The following is a 24,138-nucleotide window of genomic DNA, read 5'->3' as shown; positions in this document are numbered from 1 at the left end:
TCCCCTTTATTGTAAACTAAAGGACGGAAAAGTCACTTTACCTGGGACATTCGCTCACGGTGCTTGGCTTCCAGCCTCTCTTTGGCTTTCTGGAAATGGGCATGTTCATTCTCATCTCCAGGTGTCTCAAGATACTTGTCAACGGCGTCGGGGGTGCTGGCTGCTGTTGTAGGAACTATAAAGTAGAAAGGAGGTTTGAGAAGAGAAATAGAATATCCAATCGTTTCAAAGAAAGCTGTATTTTCTGCTTACTACAGGACAAAGAATTTAGTAGAGAAGCACATACAAGAAGTTAATGCTATTTAAGAGAACACCATGAGACATTTCACAGCACAGTACAAATGTTTCCCGTCTTTCAAGTATAGGGTGAAGGAAAATCTATAAAACAGTTCATTCTGCGAGTGTAGTGTTATATTTAAAATTCTCTGCAAAACAGGCATGCACAGAGCAAAACCAGTGTTTAATACATTTTGTCCCAGATCCCTATGCCTTGCTAAATTAACTTTTGTAATCTTCAAAGTAAAATATGTTATCAATATCACACCTGATGATTCCTACAGAAAGTGAAGAAATCTCCCAATCAGTCGATTGCAGAATAATCACACCAGAGAGTAAAGGTAAATTCTACACGAGGTATTTCCGATAGCTTGACTTCAAAGCCACCTTTTGTGACAAAGTGTTTCAAACACTATTCCAAACCCCATAAATGTCAATAAGTGTGTTGCTGAAATCACAAAAGGATTCTTTCCTCCTTCACAAAATTTGACAACAGCCAGCCAATTCATTATACTAGTTGTCAAAAAAAGTGATTTCTATTTTGAATACAACTAAAACTGCCAAGCAATATGACTGAGTTGCAACATATACTGCTAAATTACATGGAAACACAAATATCCATAAAATTGAAGAGCGTACTACAAAACAAAAATATTTTAATTCATGAGCCGAGTGAATTTTAATGCCTTATACAGTGTTCCAAAAGATTAGTAAAGATTAGTGAGAATTCAGAGCATTTATGAGCTTACAAGAAAAAAAAAAAAAGACTCTGATTTAAAGAATAGAATTACGTTCAACCAAAACAGTGAAATTAGGTGTTTTCACTATGTTTTCAGGTCAAATCAACTCAAGTATTTTATTCAAAAGATTATTCAAATATCACTAGTGTTCTGCGTATTTTTCATCACTGATTTTACCTAATTATTGACTACTATCTTTGAGATATGATATCCCAAAGAGGACTTAAATGAGAAGTATTTATGGCTAAATCATTTTGAAACAAAGTTCTTCTTAAATTTAATTTTATTTTTTTGCCAGAGAGAGAGAGAGAGAGCGCGCATAAGCAGGGGGAGCCGCAGGCAGAGGGAGAAGTAGGCTCCCAGCTGAGCAAGGAGCCTGATGCAGGACTCGATCACAGCACTCTGGGATCATGACCTGAGCCAAAGGCAGACTCTTAACTGACTGAACCACCCAGGCATCCCTTCAAACGAAATTTTAAGATGTTTCCTACTGAGAAATAACCTGGAACCTTCACAGTCCAAAGGCTTCAGGATTTCAACCAAAACCAGAAGCTTGTTTGTTTCTAAGTAAGATCTTTAATTTAATTTTTTATAATTTTTATTTTTATTTTTTATTTTTTTAAGATTTTATTTGACAGAGATCACAAGTAGGCAGAGAGGCAGGCCCAGAGAGAGGAGGAAGCAGGCTCTCCGCTGAGCAGAGAGCCCGATGTGGGGCTCGATCCCAGGTCCCCGAGATCATGACCTGAGCTGAGGGTAGAGGCTTTAACCCACTGAGCCACCCAGGCATCTCAGTTCTTTAATTTTAAAGGGGGATATTTGCTCAGATTTTTTCCCTTGCTCTTGAGTCACTATGTAATTATTATTATTATTTTTTTAAATAAGAGCAATTTAGGTATCTAAACAGAGGTTGCTCTCAAGTAGAAGGAAGGAGGCAGCGCATATGGCTGGGGTTATTTTTCAAAATACTTGTGTGTTCAACTCTTCGCCTCCACCAGGGGATTGACTGTGAGTCAACAGGTCTGGGACCTGTACAGGGCAATACAGATTAAAATGCATCTGTCCCCCACTCCTGGATGGTAGATGAGGGAGAAGGTACTTCAGCAGAGGAAGGGGAAAAGCATCATGAGCTTTGCAATGAGGCACACCCTGCTTTCAGTCTTTCTTAGACTAACTGTGACCCTGCTTCCTCACCGAACAGGCCAGCATCCTAGGTGCACGGGGAAAACGAGATATCACCCACGTGTTCAGGTTAGTGCCCTTCTCTCTCCTTTCGCTCATCACATGTTGTTCAAATCTCAGAACTTATGCAAACCATAGAAAAAATGAGCTTTTATTTCGCATCCACTAAAAAGGAATGACACACAGGACCATGAGGTACCACACACAGGAAAAGGAATATATAGTTTTCTAAAAGACCTTCAGCATAACCCCCATAGAAGGCCCACAAATGCTTGAAAAGGAGTCCTTAATTTTTAAGACTGAGAAGTAATTTTCAATTTAAAATCCTTTTTTTTAAAAAAAAAATCAAAGGCAAGTGTTTTTCTGCATAAATTCAAGCAAATCAATATGCAAGTATATTTAACTTCATCAATGTTCCCCACTTGAAATGGAAGCGATGTTTAGCATTTTAAATGTGCTTCCCGTGGTTTTAATCATTTTTTCATCTTTGTGGTACAGCTTAAACACGAACACGTTAAAGTTCTTTTGGCACAGCACAATCCGGCAGCATGACAGAATTAGGCAGACCATGTTTTCCATTTTGAATAAATGAAAATGTATGAATGTTTGGGGTTCTTTTCACTGATCAAGATAGCCGTCCAGCTGTTGTCATAGCCATAACATACCATCCTCTTCAAAAACTGGAATTATTGAAGTTACTACATAAGTAGGAAAGTTCTCCACCCAACTTTTATGGTTGGCAGATTGTACGTTTTTCTCCAGTCCTTATGATTTGCAAACACTGTCTCCTGTTTTATGGAAAGGAGATAAACGCTGAAATCTGAGTCAGTATAATCCCATTAACCTATGTTAAACTGTAGCTTTGTAATATTAAGAAAAAAAGAATATTAGAGAAATAAGCATGCAAGGTATATTTAATAGGATTAAGGATATTTCAAGTATTAAACCTTCTTTTCAGGGATGTGGAAATAAATATAAATACTGTATTACTGATTTATTCCATTTAATCCAATATTTCTCTTTGAGTAAATCCTTGTAAGTGGCCCTTGTTACTGCCTTTCGTTGAAGACTTTGAAGGAGCTGTCTCTCTTTTAATCTTTAATTCAAGCATTTTAGCCGCTCATACTGAAGCTCTATCTCAATTAGCCTGAGTGAAGTTCTCCTGTATTCCCACCAACCAGCAAACCAGATCACTGTCCAGTCAAGGACAGAAGAAAGATGGTACATCTTGATATCTGAAAATGAATTTAATATTTCATTATCACTACCCTGCAGCTGGTACGGAGGAAAGAGAGAACATTCTAAGGAAGAGTTTGTACAGAGAGCTCGGCTTTTGCTTCTCTAATAGCCCCACGCCATGATCACACCAGGAACAGCTGCTGGTTTGTGATAAAGTCCAGGGCAGGCCAGACGCATGATAATGAGGACAGTGGGCAAGAGCAGGAAACCTATGCCCTTTGTCCCTGCCTTTTCGAGGTGCTTCCTTTGGGAAAACAGTGGCTCAAGGAATGACAGGGTACATTCCAAGGTGCAAAGGAATGGGAAGCTGTCTATCACAGGTCATTTATTTATTTTTTTTTTAAAAGATTATTTATTTATTTATTTATTTGACAGACAGAGATCACAAGTAGGCAGAGAGGCAGGCAGAGAGAGAGAGAGGAGGAAGCAGGCTCCCCGCTCAGCAGAGAGCCCGATGCGGGACTCGATCCCAGGACCCTGAGATCATGACCTGAGGCGAAGGCAGCGGCTTAACCGACTGAGCCACCCAGGCGCCCTCACAGATCATTTAAATCACAGGTCATTTCAACAACGAAGAAAGTAGGAACAAGCTGGCCTTACGGAATTTACTTTGGTTGTGTTTTTTTAAGCTACCATCTAGCAATTCATCCTGCCCAGAGACCTCCGAGGCTCCTCAGAAACTGTGATCTCGGCTCACATTTCCAAGTCGGCCAAGTAATAACAGTCTGCCTGGATTAGGCTCTGCTGCACAAGGTGCTTTCCACGTCTCCTCATTCAATATCTGGGGGGGGGGGAGTAACAATCACCCCATTACATCTACTGTGCATTTAACATAACTCCTCCTATCTCTGACCCACAAATATGTCTGAATTTAGGATTAGGAAAACCATGAATGAGGCTTATAAAGTTAATATTTAGAGCAGAAAAGGGCAAATCCATTGGTATGTCTAGGGCACTGGCAAGTATTTGCTTTTGTTAATGAACACCATGAATTGGCAAAAAAATATGCTTCGCTATGGTATCTGTCGACCCATTTTCTATCCAATAGCAGTTCCTACTCCGAACGCTGTCTGGCAAATGACCTCCACCCAACATTTCAGCACAAGTAGGGTTCTGAGGCAGGGGCCTGGCGAAAGATCCCACAGAGCGTGAACCTGGATGATCTTTTAGCCTTTGGCCCCTGTTCCGATAGGCTCATCTGCAAGCAAGCTCACTGGATATATTCCCCTTTCGCAGAAAACTAGACTAAATGTTCAGGGTTAAACACCTTTAGCTCTGGGTTTTAACCTCTAGCTGCCACATCGTTAGCTGCCCCGCACCATCACACACATGGGTTTTTACCTTTTCCAATGAACTTCATATTGAGTTTCTTAGTTTAGTCTCATATCGGCCTGGTAAAATATACCTTTCAGTACCAAGAATGGGTGTCTACACGTAATACCAAATAAAGGCAAATGCTACAGAAAAGCAGTTCTAACTCACAGCACGTTACTGGCTCAAGGTGAACATTCTGGTTCCAAAGATTCAGTGGATTCTAGATGACTAATACTTTCCATAGATGCTTCCTTCTTGCTTTTCTGCAACGGGGGAGGTCAGAGGTGTCTGAAAAGCTGAGATGGCAGCTCGGATGTAAATGGTGCCACCTTGAGTGTGTTTGTCCATTCCTTTATTTATACCGCCCATACCAAATGTGAGGCACACGGGAGAAACCAATAAGCAAAACAAAGACAGCTGTTCTTACGGAATTATAGTCTAGTGAGAGAAACAATCAGTTAAAAAAAAAAAAAAACAGATAAAAATAAGTCACCTTGTTAGAATGTGATTTGTATTATGAAGAAAAAGAAAACCAGAACAGGGCCGGGAAGAATCACGAGTGCGGGGAAGGGGAGCTGGGGGTGGGCGAGGGGCCAGGCTGGGTTGAACTGAGAAGTTGTGTTTGGACAAAGGGCTGAAGCCCCACTCCCTGTCAGCCGGGGGGGAGAACACAGCGGGGAGACACAGCAACTAGCAAAAAGGCCCTAAGAGGTGAGTGTGCCTGGAGAATTCTAGGACAAGCAAGGTCAGTGTGGCCAGAGCTGAAGGACAAAGGGAGAGTGAAGCGTGAGAGGCAGAAAGGAAATGAGGGACAGATCAGATGAGGGCTGTGGGGAGACAATGCAAGTTGTTTTGAGGCGGGGAAAGATATGACTGGATGCTTTCGGACGGTCACAGTCTGCTGAGGGATAAAGCAGAAGAGAAGGGGTTCTCCTAGAACTTTCCTCCCCTGCACTCCCAGACACAAGACGAATCACAGATTCGCTTCTTTCTCTCATCGCAAAGTGCTATTACCTAGGTGACCAGATACTAAGAAAGACATTGTTTACACACATGTGTGAGGGTTCTTTTCAGTTTTATTTTATTTTATTTTTTTTAAAAGATTTTATTTATTTGACAGAGAGAAATCACAAGTAGGCAGAGAGGCAGGCAGAGAGAGAGAGGGGGAAGCAGGCTCCCTGCTGAGCAGAGAGCCCGACGTGGGACTCGATCCCAGGACTCTGAGATCATGACCTGAGCCAAAGGCAGTGGCTTAACCCACTGAGCCACCCAGGGGCCCCCTTTTCAGTTTTAAGAAGTTTGCACCAATGCAGGTCACAATGTTTCCACTTCACATTGTAATCTCTCTTAGTACCTGTTAGAGCTCTCTCTCTCTCTTTTTTAAAATTTTATTTATTTATTTGACGAAGAGAGGGAGAGAGCACAACTAGGCAAAGAGACAGGCAGATGGGGGGAGGGGGGAAGCAGGCTCCCTGCTGAGCAGAGAGCCTGACTCAGGGCTCCATCCCAGGACACTGAGATCATGATCTGAGCCGAAGGCAGAGGCTTTAACCCACTGAGCCACCCAGGTGCACCCCCCTCTCTCTTTTTTAAGGTGGGTGGAGGATGTGTGTGTACATATTTGCTTTCAGTTTATTTTTTATTTATTTATTTTTTCTTTTTCGGGGGGTGCGGGGGGAGAGAGAGAGAAACAGAAAATGCCCCATGCAGGAATTGTGGGGAGAGGGAGACAGAGAATCCCAAGCAGGATCCACACCCAGCACAGAGCACCCCAGTGCGGGGCTTGATCTCACAACCCTGAGTTCATGACCTGAGCTGGAAATCAAGAGCTTAACTGCCTGAGCCACCCAGGGGCCCCCTTGCTTTGAGTTGCTTTGAACCCCAAGTGCTGTCCCCAATGTTCCCATAACAAAACATACCCACCATCACTGGGGATGTGATGTCAATGAAACATTTCCCTTCCAGCATTTTCCCCTGAGAACACTATACTTTTTAGGAAAGTTACTTCAAAAGGAAGTAAAAACTGGTATTAACTTTAGACTGCACAAAAATCACTCCCTTTGCCTCTTTGGAGGACCCCTGTAGGAGACACATGATCAATTTCAGCCAATAAATCAAAGTTTATGCCACGTTTTTAGTTCATTTCAGTTCTGACTGTATCACTACGCAGTTCTCCATTTCATGCCAGGCAACAACAATGTGGAGTCGAAACACCACAGGCATCGAGAAAAACGGCCCGTATCATTTTGATATTGGCTTGATTCCTCAACCTCGAGGAGAAACATAATGTTATAGTCAAGAAGGGCTTAGGATACAAAAGGAGTGATAACCTCACCTTCAAACAGGAACGAGCTGGACGACTTCCACCAGGCCACGGGGCAGAATGTTTCCCCCAACAGAGGCCTGTGAATGGCATTGAGTCAATATACTACTGTTAGATTCTAACAAGAAAATGTGGTTAGTCTCCTTTCGTCAGGAGAAAGGCAATTTATCTCTACAGCGCTGACAAGAGAAGATGAAAGTAAATTAAGATCCATACCAGTCATTGCTTTATCATCGGCAACACTATTTTACACAGAGCCCGCAACGGGGCGACTTGAAACGGCTGTGAGCATATTCGAGGTGGCAAAGAGGCTCATTCACAGAGAGGTGAAATATGAACCCATAAATAAAGATTTTAGGTGGGAATTGAATCTGGAAACAAGGCAGAGCTTGCAGATGGCCACCCTGACGTTAACGAAAAGGGAAAAAAAAAAAAAAAAGTCTTTCCATTTCTCTAATTCTAAAATAACTAAAATCCCAACCATGTTCTGAACTCAAATGTGTATCGCAACCACCAAGTTCAAGTTAGAGGAGCCACTTGTAACGTGAAAATACCGTGTGACCCTGAAATATGGGCCTAGATTCTCTAAAAACAGAAAAGAACAAAGAACAAAGGCCCTTCTCTCCCCACCGCACCCTCACTTCAGGCTTGTGTTTTGTATTGTTTTAAGATTTCATTTATTTATTTGACACAGAGAGAGAAAGAGAGAGCACAAGCAGGCATTCAGGCAGGCAGAGGGAGAGGGAGAAGCAGGCGCTCTGCTGAGCAGGGAGCCCGATGGGGGCTCGATCCCAGGATCTTGGAATCAGGACCTGAACTCACGGCAGCCGCTTACCCAACTGGGTGGCTCAGTTTTAGAGTCAATGGGATCAGTGTTGGCAGACTGTCAGTGCGTATGTCCTGCAGACATAAGGTAATAAAAAAGTGGCTCAACCCTCAACAGAGGGGTTCAAAAAGTCAGAATCTGCAGCATGATCTACTTTTAAAAAACTGCAGCAGGAAAAGTCAGATAGAGCTGTTAACCTCTGTGGAGGTCTTAAGGATAAAACCAATTTCATCTGGCTCTGGCCTTCCACACCAGTCTCTCCCGACATTTGTATGATTTACTTTATATTTATTGTTCCTTAATCCCATCACATGCCTGGGTCTCATCTCATCAATAAACTGTCAAGTTATTGGAAGCAGGGAACCTAGTCTGCTTGGCTCGTGTCCCTCAAAATACCCAACCTAGCACCAGCACCTCCTGAGCTCAGAAGCAACAGCTTTATTAACAGAGGTTAACATGATGATCTTCTTTTTGTAAATAATGTTTTTTTGGAGCACAGCCCTGTTTGTCTACCTACTGTCTATAGCTGCTTTCACGCTACGATTCTAAGTTGGGTATGTACGACAGAGACCATACGGCCTGCAAAACCTAAAATATCGACTCTCTGGTCTTTTATGGAAAACTTTTGCCAAACCTTTTATTAAGCTACTTACACTTCTTTGGAAATAGCTGAAGACCAGAGTATAATTATAATGAGCATTTTTTACTATTCTGAGTAAATGAGCTTTGATTTTTTTTTTTTTTTAATGCTGGTTTGTTAAGCAAATCGATTCTTGTCCATCTTAGGGATTTGTTCCTATGATAGTATGATAACTTGGAGGAAGAAGCCATTTTTCATCTGCTCATTTCTCGATACCAAAGATGTGGCTTCTCCTATGTGTCAATCTCATAGATTTTACTGTCACTGAGGTGGTATGTAATTTAATGCACTTCCACATCTTTTTAATGATTTTAATTACCACTAATAATGCCTGGCAGTTTTATAAAAAAATCATAATTCCAACTGTACTCGAGAATGTGCTAATAGGAACTAATATTTGCTATTTTGCAATCGGAAGAACAAGTACAGCGTGACTGAGAACAATGGTTCAAATCTGGCCAAAAACTGAATGCCCGAGCGTTAGGACAGGATATGACAACTCTGGGGTGAAGGTGGCACATTCCATTCCAAGGCTGCACAGTGAGTTTGCAAACTGTGAGCTTCTCAGGCAGCAGCCTTAGAACTTGGGGATGGTGATTTGGCCTGATTTAAGATGTCCTCATTATTTTTGTATTCTGTGGAAGTATGTTAGTCTATTCTATCTCGACCATTTTGATAGGAGTAAAAAACAATCTTTTCCCTTTCTGGATTCTGCATGAGGCCCGATCTAGCCTTTGCAGAGACCCTAAGGATATAAACATGATCCCAAGGTACATCCTAGATGCCAAGAGATCTGCGTGGCAAGGCCACGTGGCATCACCAAAGACGGCCATTCTCTAGCATATGCTGGGATTCTGCGAAACAGGGGATAGGGGGTGGTGCATGGGGGAACCATAAATTTCCGACCCAGGGATTTGCTGTGTTAGTTTCCCTAATAGCACTCACATTAGAGTAGAAAGACTACAAGACCTCTAACTACCCTACACTCAGCATAGCAATATCTACCCTACCTTGTACACACTGAGAGCCAGGGTAGTGGTCTAATAACCTCACTAACATCTGTCAAGAACTGGAGGCTCCTGACATTCAACACATCCACAGGCCCTCAAGTTCATGGAAAGCATTCCTGTTTATACCAGCCTAGTTATATCTTTGAATCAGATGTGGGCTCACCTAGTCTAAATCAGAGGCTCTCAGTGGCGGGGAGGGGGGTGATTTTTACCTCTCCCTGCCCCAGGACACAAAGTCTGGAGACAGATGAAGTTATTATAGTTGGGGTGATATTACTGGGGTGGTATTACTGGCATTTTGTAGGTAGAGGCTAGAGATGATGCTAAACATTGTCTATACACAGGACAGCATCTGCAAGAATAAATTAGCCCCAAACGTCAGTAGCATCAAGATTGAGAGACCTTGGTTTAGGTATGGTCTGTGTCACAACTTGCTGCAAGAAGAGAGCCGAAGATGGGTCATTTGTCGTTCTCTTTGGCCAGACCCTTTGGTGCATTCAGTTGACTAAATTCAGCCTGATCCTTTGTGTGACATTAAATGCCATTAAGGAATCAGTCGGTTTGCCTTTTGAGATGCAATCTGATGGGAAGAACGCTAGGAAAAAAAAAAAAATCATTCTCTCTTATTTAGAACACAAACTAATCAATAAATATTTATATACTGACCTAAGATTAGTTGTTGTTCACAAACACAAATGGGCAGACGCCAGATTAATGTCAGAAACAACTCGTATCATTAGATACTTCATCTCAAACAGGAAAAAGATCTTATAAAGGATTCAAATCCACAAGTTTATGAGTAAAATGAAATCTCTTAGCCTCTTATTTCTCTCTTGTTTAATCTGTGGTTTAGATCCTTATCTACAACAAAATTAAAAAAAAATCCATGTTCCTTAAAATTGCAATAACCAAAGTTGGTTTTCATAACACAGATTTAAAATCTAGAAATATATGATCATAATATGTTTTTATAGGAACATGATTGCATTTATACTGTAGACCATTGCATATTTTCCCCACATATGCAATGTTAACATCAGTTTAACTAAGGAGCTTTTTCTATCTCATTTCATATTTATTATTTGACTAGAAGCAACTCCAACTGAGAAACCCATAAACAACCACTCTGGTGAAGAGAGACCCTCCAATGAAGCCCTAGGCTGGTGAAGGAGGCAAATCAAATAGGCTAGCTCACCTTCTTGTTGGGCTCATTTCTGAGACTACATTCTGCTATCTGTATTTGACCTCCAGATGACCGTGACTTCTTTAATTCAAATGTGAAGCTCCGCTATAAATAAGATAGCATCGTTGCACAGGCTATAAATAACTAGAAATTACAAGCTTTCTCTAGTCTGTTTGTACTAGCACTGCAGAACCCTCCACTTGCCGTGATGAACAGTCTCTGTAGGTAGACAAGAAAATAGAGCTGCCAAAACCACTTCAACCTCCTAGGATGGAAATGTGTCATGATCCCAAACACACTACAAGTAGTTGGAGAATATTACTGGAAAATAGAAAATAATGAGAGATTTTCAAGGTCTGTTTGGAAGAGCTGAGGACTGAAGAAATTCATGAAAATAAAAGAAATTTTGTAAAATATATTTCTTAAAGATTTTATTTATTTATTTGAGAGAGAGAGAGAGCACACACACGTGGGGGCAGAGGGAGAGAGCACCCAGTCTCGATGTGGGGCTCTCTCTCACACCACAGAGATCACACCCTGAGCCAAAATCAAGAGTCGGACACTTAATCGACTGAGCCACCCAGAGGCCCTCATGAAAATAAGTTTATCAAGTAATCATTTCTGTTAATTAATAAGAATGGAAAAATCTAATTCTTTTATATGCTAAAATGATATAAAGTATTTTTTTCTATGAAAGGGGGAAAATATATTTATTGAGTGATGCTATATTCAGTGCCTTTAGAAAAAAGTTTTTAATATTCTTCCTCTTTCTGTTATTTTCTGTATTCTTAAAATACACTCTGAACTTTAAATGTGATTTTTCTAACCTAAAAAACAGAATCAAATCCTTGGTTGTACGGAGTGCAGTGTATAGCTGCAAATTCATTTATGTTTCAAAGCTGGTCCTGCCACATTTTGATGGCTCTCACGGCCTCATTTTCTCCTATGTATAAAGGACATGAAGGAAATGCCCACAAAGTGCTCCTGAGAAAAATAAATGATCCGTGAAAATGCCTGGTAAATTGCAACCTGCCATGAAGATCAATATATTATTAATCCTACAGTGTAAATACCCAGTTTTCTCTGGTCCTGTGTCGACTCACTTGTCATAGTTTTGATGGCGTTAGGAAAAAAATGCTTTGTCACAGTCATAGAAAGTACATTGATTGTAGTAGTAAAACCCCTATATCCTTCAAAAGTTATATATAAAGTGAATGGATTTGAATCTTATGGTGGTCATTAAAAAATGTTTATGGTCGATGATGAAATTATTCAATAATTCTCTATTATTTAGCTTTTTAAATTTTATTTATCTTCTAAAGATTTTATTTTAAAGATTTTATTTATTTATATGAGAGAGAGAGCGTGCGCAGGAGCAGGGACAGGGGGAGAGGGAGAGAGAAGCAGTCTCCCCCATTGTGCAGGGAGGCTGAAGAGGGGCTCATTCCCAGGACCCTGGAATCATGACCTGAGCTGAAAGCAGATGTTTAACTGACTGAACTACCGAGGTGCCCCTAAGATTTATTTATTTTTTTGGGGGGGGTAGAGAGAGAGAGAGAGAGAGCGAGCACATGTTCAGAAGAACAGAGGTAAAGAGAGAAGGAAAGCAGCACACTACTTGCCCAATGGAAGGCTTAATCTTACGACTCATGAGATTATGACCTGAGTGGAAATCAAGGGTTAGATTCTGGGCACCTGGGTGGCTTAGTCATTAAGAGTCTGCCTTCGGCTCTGGTCATGATCCCAGGGTCCTGGGATCGAGTCCCACACTGGGCCCCCTGCTTGGCGGCAAGAAGCCTGCTTCTCTTTCTCCCGCTTGCCCTGCTTGTGTTCCCTTTCTCGCTGTGTCTCTCTGTCAAATAAGTTAATAAAATCTAAAAAAGGAGAAAGAGAGAGAGAGAGTCGATGTTTAACCTACTGAGCCACCCAGGTGCCACTTATTTATATATTTTTTTAAAAAGATCTATTTGGAGACCAGGTTTTTTTTCAGGATAATATAAATAAATGCTAATTTTCATTACATCTGAACTACTACTGAAATTGTATCTCTTTTTCCAACAACCATAAGCATCAATTGTGTGTGTGTGTGTGTGTGTGTGTGTGTGTGTGTGAGATCCCTAGCCTAAAAACGCAAAAATCTATTTTTGGATATAATCCATATTTTAAAATAAGTACTAGAATGTTTTAACACCACATTTTATTTTATTTTATTTTATTTATTTTTTTAAAGATTTTATTTATTTATTTGAGAGAGAGAGAGACAGTGAGAGAGAGAATGAGCGAGGAGAAGGTCAGAGAGCGAAGCAGACTCCCCATGGAGCTGGGAGCCCGATGCGGGACTCGATCCCGGGACTCCAGGATCACGCCCTGAGCCGAAGGCAGTCGTCCAACCAACTGAGCCACCCAGGCGTCCCAACACCACATTTTAAAAGCAAGCTAGACTAATACGCCAAGTGGAATCATCACAAGACACAGACATTCTAAGGTTGGTTAATGCAAGACTTCTTTGGATGAATCTTCTATAACCATATGATAAAACTCGAAGTCAGGCACTTCTGTCCCAGTAGTGTGCATTTACAGAGAGGAAGAAGAGGTGGTTAGGAAATTTAGACGGGCTCTTTCACTTCCTAAGGCTTCACATGTGTCTTACAACACAGAACTGAAGTCTGTGCATATACATTAGTCCATGAGTTAGTACAGTGCATGCATATTATGTATGTTTCTAGGAAACAAGTCACTTATACATCTGTGGCCTCTCAAACTGTGGCATCATGACAGCTTTAGGAAATAAAATAGTGATGCCAACTAAAACACAATAACATTATATATACACGATACATAACAGAACCACACTGAATTGAAAAAAAAAAAAAAATGATCAGAAATAGAAGTTTAGTCGGTGCTCTTAGCCCGGGATCTCAAGTTGTCTGGCAAAATTGCACATAATGACAAAGCAAAGGAATGGAAATAAACATTTTATTGAAAGACAGGTGTTGGAGACACATAAAACCATGCAAAGAAAGTGATGATCTGGAGTTATAACCCAGCCATGCACTGGACTATGTCCTCCCCGCCCCAGCCCCCTCCAGTGAACGACAACATACGTTTAACAGCATCTTGGGGAAGAGGTTCCTGGGTAGTCTTGAGTAAACTTTGGGACACTACGGAGAAAATAAAAGAACGTAACTAAAAAACAAAAAATAGAAACACGCAAATGATGGTCGAAACTTACATGATTCCACTGACCAAAGGGAAAAACAAAAAGAAAAACATTGGAAAAAAAGCAAAACTAAACAAATACCCTGAGGTTGGGCCCCAGCACGGAACCAAAGTAAACATAAACCTAAGAGATCTATTTCCACAGTAATACCTTAGAGTGCTGGGTATTTGGTCTTCAATAGCATTTCCAAGTAACCTGTTGAAGGTTTCCTGCTCTTTCTCCCTCCTTAGTGCCAAGCATCTCCAGTTCCCAAGGATTCACACCGATCCCGCATTCACAGGGCACCTCCAGCTCCCAGCACGGGCCATGTGTTATTTTACTGTCCACTTAGATCTGCCCACACTTCGGACCTTCAGCCTCTCACATTTGCTTTCTTGATAAATTACTCTATAACCTACCTGCCCTTCTGAAACTAAATACAGACTGTCTGGCTGATCATTACATCTTCATTGGAGTCTCTACCTTTGGCAAAGCTCTCAGCAAAAGGCATACCATCCAGAGGCTCCGGCTGACCTGTGGCGCCCACGGCTCACCCCAGCCTGAGCCAAATCAGACTGATGATGTGGAGAGCGCGTGCACATGGGCTGGAGTAGGGCTGTGGGGGCCGGGGGAGTAATTTCTAACTCGGGGCAAATGCCTCCTCACTGGCAATAATTTTTAAAAACCCTCTTTCTTATTGCATGTGCATGTGTGCGCACACACACACATACACACACACTTATTTTATTCCAAAAAATAAGTCCACCTCAGGGAAATGGAGAAAGTAAGTTGGAAATCTGCCAAGAACTCTCCCTTAGCAGCTAAACCAGTTAGAATCTCTGTAACAAAAGTCTTTTGTTCAAGAGGCTCCAGGCAACAGAATCCCCCATTGTGTTCCATGTTACCTGACCTAATTAACTTCTTTGTTTGAAACTGAAGAAAGGAGTCTTTTGAGCTAGAAGCTACCATCATCCAAAGGCAGCCAGAAAAGAAGCCCTTGGGGTTACCAATTCCTACACCTGTTCTCACACAAGATAGAAATGGAGTCATCCCTCACTCAGGAGATCAATAGGAACTGTTCCATTAGATTCCACTTAGATCTGGGCTTCACAATAGAAGGTCTTAACGGTGCAGGTCCTTTTGTTGTTTAGCGTAAGCCCATGATCACAGCAGAAAACAATTTATATAATCCCTAGGAATTCCATGCAGGAAATGGTACCTGTCTCCCTTACAAGAGCAAGGGAGAAAAGGTAGAAGTCTCTCAAAAAAGAAATGCACACCCACTGAGTTTAATCTTTAATTTCTCAAGTTGAGCAATTACTTCTTGGGTAGTTTAATTCTCCCACTCACGAACAACAGTAAATAAATAAAAATGTGGATTTTCGCACAGAAGGCTGTCAGCAAGAACAGAAGTCCCCTATGTCTGGTTCACTACCTCCTGAGTGCCACCTCTGTGGTAAAGTCTCATCTCACATTTGAGTCACTGTCACTGTATGTCTTTATCCCCCAGAGTTATGAAGAGCCAGAAGTTTGAAAGAAAAGGCTTGGAAAATTATATTCCCAAAGTCTCTTGTCATTCAAGGTTTCTTTTTTTTCTTTTCTTTTTTTTTTTAAAGATTCTATTTATTTATTTGACAGACAGAGATCCCAAGTAGGCAGAGAGGCAGGCAGAGACAGAGGAGGAAGCAGGCTCCCCGCTGAGCGGAGAGCCCGATGCGGGGCTCGATCCCAGGATTCTGGGATCATGACCCAAGCCGAAGGCAGAGGCTTTAACCCACTGAGCCACCCAGGCACCCCTCATTCAAGGTTTCTAACATGAAGTGAAGAGTTTTCTTCTGCTTCCAAGAGAAGACACAAAAAATCAATATTGCAACCGGCCCAGCAGGAGCTCTGAGGCCACTGGGGACTTTCTATCCTCCGGCATTTGAAGTGCATATGCTCGATTCAATCACATTCGCTGCTGACACAATCAAAGTCGCATGTTACAACATAACTTAAAGGTACTCATCACAACAACCCGCCTTGTCGAGGCAACCAAAGCTGCATCAGCCGGGCTTCCGGTGGTCAGCCTTGTTTGCACACATACTGCTCATGCACAGACCCGAACACACAGGTGCACAGACAAACACGTACGCAGACACTTGCAGAAGATAGCTGAGAAGACAAAACAGCGACCTCAGCTTGGCTTAAGAGAGGGATTTGAAAGAAGTCCCTAGAGATTGCAAGACGAATGCACCACAGCTAGTAGAAGAACACAACCAGGGCCATGCTTTATTAGAGAAAGACGGAGATGTGGGCTCGGGGTGGAACAGACGCAAGGAGACGCCCGGCAATTAGAGGCGCGGACAGAGAACGTGGTTAGTGGTAGCAACAGACCCGTTCCCAAGGACCAGGAAAACCGATCTGTTACAGAGAGCGGAGTCAGTGGCGAGAAAGATGAAAGGTGGCCAGGCTGGAGGAAGGTCCACTTACTGACGCTGCCACACACGGCCATGCAGTATTCCTCTGTGTCAAAGTTGTTTCGGTTGCCGCCACATCCGCCGTAAAAGAACGGGGCGCACTTCCCTTCGGTCACATCAAAGTACCAGCGGGAGATCATTGCTCGGCATGGCCCCGTCTCGGCCTGTTCAGAGCACACCTCTAATCAGAGGAGACGTGGGGAACCACATTTAGCATGAAAAGGTACCGGCTCGCGGTTCACGCACATGTTTTTGTTTCTTATGCATCAGTCCTCCCGGGGGGTGGGGGGTGACATGGGCTGGGATGATTAGGCAGATTCTGCCCAACATTTTAATCACCGACCAGGACTTTTGAATGACCTCGGAAACAGAGCCGTGCATGCTCATCTGGTTAATGAGGGTAGCTTAGGAGTAATAAAAGGATTCCGGCTGAAGTGAACCAATCTTTAGCTGCTTTTAGGTGAATAGTAAATGCCCCAAAGTGTCTGCACCTTGAAACATCTCTTCCCTCTAAGAAATAAACTCCTCTTCTAGAATAACCTCAAGTCAGCTTTAAAGGTAAAAGGATTGCGTCTGCTTCTAATGCAAAAAACGTATCCTGTCCCCGACATCTGATTGTGTTCCTTCATGAAGGACAGCCTTGCCTCGGAGTATAAAATAATTACACCTATTTTGAACGTGATCCAGTCTGCAGAGAGCCGGCCTGTCCACTGGCCGTATTTGAAAAACATATGGAACAAGGGTAAATGTGACCTACAGCCGATTATATTAACTCTAGTTAAATACAATTTTTGTTTTTTCATTCATCTGTCCTTTGGGCAATAATGTCACAAACAATAAACCATCGTCAACCAACTCTAATTTGTTAAAACATACCATGCACCATTTTACCTTAAAGCACATCTTACCTGTCGACATGCTTTGCCACCCTCCCCAAGATCAGCGTCACGATCCCTGATTGATCAAAGTGTAATAACCTCTCTGTTTCCATTTGTAAAGTTATGGTAATTAGAACAAGAACTCTTCCTCCCGTGTGTATTCCATTTTTATTAGAAGTAAAACAATTCCCCCTCTGAGTTTGTATCTTGCCCTAGCTCAGTTTATAGAGAAACTGCAGATGCCTAAGCCCACACAGATGTCTTGTTTATTAGTTTTATCATCCTACCAAAGAAAAGCATCCTTCTCAAAGAGAAATGTCACTCAAAACTCAGTGCTTCCCAATTAGGAATATTCAGTAACATTCCTCCACTCAATCCTTTAATCCTTCACTCAAAGACAAAGATCCACACTGTTGATGTAAATGAGAACGACTGTTTAACTTCCCTATACACCACTTATTGTTCTTTCCAACTGAGATAAAGAGGTGACGGCAAAACCAGGAGCTACCACCATCATGATGACGTCGACAGTCAGTACAGAGCTCAGAAGGTGGAGGTCAAACACTGTGCAGGAGAAAAGCCAGATATCGGATATCCAAGGTGGTTCGGACTCTCTTTAGATGGTTTTCACATGGACGTATCTGGCTCCAGGAGCATCAGGGCTCAAGGTCACCCATCTCTAATGTCTTCTCCTTCAGTACCGCTGCTTTGGAAGTCCATTCTTGCCAAGCCATGATGCATCTTCAGCTCGCTTTCTGCACCAAGCTCTCCTGTACAGTGAGAACCTGCCAACCCGTTCACACAAGCTTCCCATCCACTTGGCAATTTGCTTTATCCTCCACAAAGTAAAGGTTGGTGGTAGTCATACTTGAAAAGGATAAAATAAGTTTTGGCAGTGGAGGAGAGTCTGATCACCTCTGAGTTATTGACAGAGCAGCTTCTGGGCCACAGAGCGAAAAGCCAGATGCCCTAGAGGTGGGCTCCCTTCAAACCACAGCCATGAACTGTCTCCTCTCCTGGACCTTAGTGACTGTTTCTCTCTCTCTCTGCTCTAAGATACACCTACAGGCTCTCTCCCTTGTATTTCCGTCACCAATCTGCACACGTTTATGTGACTGCCTCTTTCTTGTTTCTAAGATGTGGCAATATTCATCATTAAGCCCCTCCTCGGGCTGTACTAACTGCAAAGAGACTGCCAGACAATGGTATCTTCTGAGCCTACACCGTGCGTGAATTTGGCCCTGGAGTTACCAGTGGCCGCTGCTCCTAGAAAGGCACAGGGTGCCTCCACCCCGTGGCATGACCCCAAGTCACAGGGCCACCGGCAACAAAACCCATCGTGCCTCAACAACTCACAGCAGTCCTCACATTTGATACGTCCCAGTCCATGCCGCCTTGCACTCGTTGACCGCAGGCCCCCCCGTGAACACCATGGCTGTGCAGGGGCAGGACCCTGTCTCTAGGGTATCTCCTGTGTATGAATTAGAAGTGAGAGAATCTGGGGCAGGGGAAGGTGAAGCAGTGGGATAAAAGAATGATGATCCAAGGACGGGATCCGTGATAGATTATTTGGCTTTCTGTGTCCCCTCGGAATTTCTGCCGATCGAGGCAAAACCTCCCAGTCTAGAACTCAAATGGCATTTTAATAAAACATCATTTCCCTATACCACAAGTGAAACATTTTTATTTCATTCATTTAACTTTTCTTCTGTCTCATTCGAAATGGCTACCAAACCCCTTTGTCACACCCAGATCTGCAGAGTCCCAGTCAACCAGAAAAAACATTCAGGACACAAAATCCACTTATATGTCAACTAAGTAAATGGAATGAACTACGCAACGAGCCCGTAATTCTTGCTGGTGTCTCCTGCTGCAAGAGTCTTGACCCATCAATCTGAGAAGGCAAAGAACTGAGTGACACAACATTGGGTGGGGGGTGTTTTGGGGGCTCTTTTGACATTATCAGGGCTGCTGCTGCACTTGGACATTGAAGGCCCCACGCAGTTTCATACTGGTGTATGTGGACAAGGTGAGGCATAGCCATCAATCTCATAGTACTCAGAACATGCGAGAACGTGGCCAGAGGTGGTATAATAGCGTGTGATAATCTAATGTCAAATGTATTGGGCAGTACCCACATGGGAGCCTGGAAGAACAGGGGTACGAATGGCTCCCTTTGGGACCTCTCGAAGACAAGGGCTCTGTCCAGCTGGTTCTGATCTGCTGACACGGGAGGAAGGCACTCCAGCTGTTCTGAGCCACAGCAAGGACAGCAGAAGAGAAAGGGCAGCTCGTAATCCCGCCAGCCTCCCCCGCCGCCGTTCCACCATCGAGCTGGCATCTCCCACCAGTTTCCTTCTGGCTAGGACTCGAACTTCAACTCCCTCGAGATGCAGGGCTCATTTCCAGGGGGAAATTATTCACAATATCATCCACTAAATGCGAGCATTTAGACCCTCTAGGACTGTAATTCCCTCAAAAGAGAATTCACCTGAAAATTAAACCTGTGGTTTTCTTTTCTCCACCTTCATTTTCTTCTCAAAATGTAAAATAATAAAGAAAAAGACTCACATTTTAAAGCCATTTAAATTCCAATCCACCTTCATTTGTATTCAAAGTAAATCTTCCATATCATAATGAAGAAAATTTGTCCAGAATAATAGACGCTGGGATCTTTCTAAGAATGCTTGAAGTCAGATAGAAATACTGACCCAGACATCTAAGAAACGATGATCTTTGTTTATTCATATTTAATTCTTAAGCTTCTAAGATGACAAATAGGTTTCTCAATATTCATCTAGCTGAATTCTGCTGGTAGGGAAGGCTTAATTTCTTCTTTTAGAATAGCTCTATCCATCTCTAAGACAAGAGACCACTTAATAAACTGAAATGCTAGTATACACAAAGCATATGAGTTTATAAGCTTAAAAATGGACTCTATGCATTTTATATTGCATTTTATATGCATTTTATATCTTTGTAAGGTAGGCCCTTGCCAACAAGCCCTGGGCTGGTTTCAACACTAAATTCCATTTTCTAAAAATCAGTATTATACAAATACAATATAGGAGCAAAGTGGCAGCTCCCTATGCTATACAAAATGATTAGACAGTCCACTGTCCAAAAAACAATGCTTTAGCCACAAAAAATTAACTCTAAATAGATGTCGAATTGAAGCAAACTTTATTTTAGACAACCAAAATTAGAAAATTTTATACTTTAAAAAAAATATCAGCATGAAGATACCTGAGAAAGTCGCAGCTAGGCTGAGGGTAAAGTCATTTTCAAATGTACAATAATTATAATGCCTTCTTAAAAAGCAAGATTAATGGGTGCCTGGCTGGCTCAGTTGGTAGAGCACGCCAACTCCTGATCTCAGGGTCATGAGTTTGAGCCCCACATTGGGTGTGGGACCTCCTTAAAAAATTAATTAGTAAGTAATGTACAAAGTTCTCTTTATTTTAAAAAATAAAGAACAACATTAATAAATTAATTATCATTAAATAAAGCACTAACTACTAAAGAATAATTTTAGAATAATGTAAAGCTTTTTATTATTCATTTTTAGTAGTTAAGTTTCAATTATTCTGACTACTGGAATATGAGAAAATAGAACCAGTATTATATGGAATGTATAAAGTTTAAATTTACGAATTTTGAGAAAGCAATCACTTGAATAATCCTAGAAGATTTTTTTTATAGAAAGCTAGAAATTGTGTATTCTGATATTATAAAGAAATAAAGAAAATGACGTAGGAGAATTTCTCCATGTGCTGCAAGAATATATGCAGAGTTAAAGTTCAGATACAGTACAAATATACCTATTTTCTTTGAGTTAAAAATTATACGTCTTGAAATTTTATTTTATTTAAGTAGTTTCCATTAATTAACGTGGAGCCCAATGCAGAGCTTGAACTCACAACTCTGAAATCAAGACCTGAGTCGAGATCAAGTGTTGGATGCTTAACTAACTGAGCTACCTCGGCACCCCCATATCTTGAAATTTTAAACTAGAGTAAAAAGGGCAATAAGAAGACAAATAGTCTGACCCTGTGATAAATCACTCGTTTAATGTTAACAGTAAAATAAAAACAATGACAGAAATACTAAAATCTATTAAATATTCTTATCTTTAATATTACCAATTAAGTGTTGACTGATCTGCCTAATCATTTAATCAATTAATAATGACTATGGCCAATTTCAGTACAGTTTAGAATTACTCATTTTCAGCCTAATTAAGTTATTTCTGCAATTCTAAATATTATTATGGGATGCAATTTTGTGAGCCTAAGTTATTAGAACTTACAACTCAAATTCTGTGGAATAAAGTAGACAGATTCGTGTTTAACTTATAAGTATAATTTTAAAAAGGTAACATACCAGAAAAAAATGATTTTTTTAAGAGTATATTTTTTTGGAACAGCAGATTTACATACTTTTAATTAAAAGAAGATATGATGATGTGCTTGCAAATATTAGCAAGTAGCCATCAGAAAACCTGTCCAGTAGAAAATAATTCTGATCAGGGCAATAAATGACCAGATATTTATTACCTAGTAATCGTATTTTATGAAATAAAGACATGTAGAAACAGGTAAGCAAGCTTGAACTAAAGTCTTATAACAAATCTCACTTAAGCCCCAAATATGGGTCGGACTGTACCAACAAGTGATGGGAACAGCTGTGCACGGTCCCGGAATCACTGACTCCGTAATTGCGAAACGGCGGGTGTCATGGAAGTCTCTACAAGGTTTCTGTAGTTGGCTGGCCTGTTAACTGAATTGTGTTGATGCTCTGAGGCTAACCCGTACATCTGTCATTCCAATTATACCTGACCCAGTTCTCACATCTCCCCATGTTGGAAGAGTATAAAATACCACCTGAAGGAGATCCACTTGTAAGGATTCAGACTCACCAGCACTCTCGTGGCGGTGCTGGGCGCATTCACAAAAAGGCACCCCTAGGACTTTTCCTGATTTCTCTGTTCCCTGTTTGCTACGGGAATAAACTTGTTTCTCACGGAGCTGTGTGGTTAGCCTGAAAACAACACGGTACTATAAGAAGCTCCAGACTCTAAGTGAGAAAAGAAGGGGTCATGTCCTCTGCTGGAAATAAGACAAAGTGACTTTTCTTAGAGACTGATATTCAGGGGATGCTGGGAACTCATTATCTCCAGGAAAAAAAAGTGTGATTTATAATGTTCAATGATTTTCCGTGGTGTAAAGACTCCCACCATTGGTATTTCAAGATACCACTGGTTGTGGCTCACAAAACTCCTGTATAATCACATTAAACAGGCTACCAGTTGTCCACACTGCACCAGTGAGAGGAACTATAAAGGGACAAGTCTAGTCACAGTTACATATGTAGGAAGATAGTAAGAATTTTCTAATTTGCTTGGTCTTCAGAGCTCACTTGATGACATTTGATAATACATTAAGAACACCCCCACAATAGATAAGGATGGTTTTCCCTTCCAGTTTCTTGTTCCCTGTCTCAATCTCCTACATCGGCAAGGTATGAGGGGCATGCAATGCTACTAGAAACTATCCCTCCAAGGCCAGTCCATGGGTCAATGGGGCCAGCATACCTGGATCTCAGCACCCATTCCAGATCTCCATCTCTGAACCTATGTTTACCAGCTGCCTCAGTGGCTTGAATGGACATTAGTGTTTGAAAAAGCAGTGTGATCAACCTTTTTATGTGCAGCTGTAATGTCAAAACCAGATATGTAAGATTCAATCATTTTCTGAAATGACCAGAAGGGAAAGATGAATAAAAAGAAGCAGAGGTTTTGGGCTTAAAAAGAGAAGTCCACATCCATTTGGCAAAAAAGGAATACAACATATTTTAGTAGAGGTGTTACGACTCAACTACGCTCTATCCCAAAAATTTAATTTTAAGAGTTAGTCATACATATTTCTTTGACAGTTTCAATACTCGGGCCTTAAATCCAATACCAACATAATAATTTTCTTACATATTAAAACAGACTTCTCAGAAATCTGAGTTTAAGTGATAATGTTCTTGTAACATGCCAGAACACCAGAAATAAAAAAGTTATTATTTTTATTTAAAGAAATAAACAAAGAAGCAATGAAGGAGGCTTGAAATTTATGTTCATCACCTCTGCATCAAGAAGGAACTACATGGGGGCACCTGGGTGGCTCAGTGGGTTAAAACCTCTGCCTTCAGCTCAGATCATGATCTCAAGGTCCTGGGATCAAGTCCCACATCGGGCTCTCTGTTTGGCAGGGAGTCTGCTCCCTCCTCTCTCTCTGCCTAATTGTGATCTCTGTCTGTCAAATAAATAAATAAAATCTTAAAAAAAAAAAAAAAGAAGGAATTACATGGAGTTCCTGTTCTTGCAACAAAAAGGATGCTTCTAGATAATGTGAGTCCCAGATGGACGACTGTCCTGCTGTTTTATGACCTTTTCTGGGGGAAGACTGGGTGTGTCCACCTTGCCATTTTAGCTGGTCTCTTATCATGGGACCCGAGGGACAGGATGGGCCTCCTCCAGCTGGGAACCCGTGTCCCTGATTGCTATGTGGACACTAACCACCATCTGCTATTTTAAAACAGTGCACCAGGGGAGAGTGAATTGCTTTTGGAAGAATACAAAACAAAGCCAGGAAGGCAGTTTTTCTCCATCTCTCACTGCCTATGTGACAAATATGCAATATGCAATCTTCAAAAAAAATAAAAATTTTGTGCTGATTTGTCTCTAAGCTACGTAACTACATTTCATGGCTTACCAGATAGCTGCTTTTACCTGATAAATGAGAATTTATCATCTTTGTTTGAGCCTGTGTTTTGTTTATCTATTCTCAAACAAAAAAAAAGTCCACTGGCTACCTACCATG

General features: G+C 41.5%; 1 protein-coding gene across 8 annotated transcripts in view; it reads right to left on the bottom strand.

Annotated features, from left to right (window-relative positions):
• Positions 1-24,138, bottom strand: part of LOC122908359 (amyloid beta precursor protein) — a 271,290-nt gene that overhangs the window by 88,954 nt on the left and 158,198 nt on the right. For 4 of the 8 annotated variants that reach the window (XM_044251072.1, XM_044251073.1, XM_044251068.1 and 1 more), the window contains exons 7-9: positions 16,405-16,572; positions 13,838-13,894; positions 42-175 (exon numbers count right to left, since the gene is read on the bottom strand). In XM_044251072.1, the coding sequence (XP_044107007.1) occupies positions 42-175; positions 13,838-13,894; positions 16,405-16,572 (359 nt within the window). The remainder of the gene's footprint in view (positions 1-41; positions 176-13,837; positions 13,895-16,404; positions 16,573-24,138) is intronic. The other 4 variants (XM_044251070.1, XM_044251074.1, XM_044251075.1 and 1 more) reach the window with 2 other exon arrangements.

The sequence above is a fragment of the Neovison vison genome, chromosome 6, assembly GCF_020171115.1.
Source record: "Neovison vison isolate M4711 chromosome 6, ASM_NN_V1, whole genome shotgun sequence".
Classification (NCBI taxonomy): Eukaryota; Metazoa; Chordata; class Mammalia; order Carnivora; family Mustelidae; genus Neogale; species Neogale vison.
Note: the sequence above shows the minus strand (reverse complement) of the source record. Positions and strands in the feature narration are given on the sequence as shown.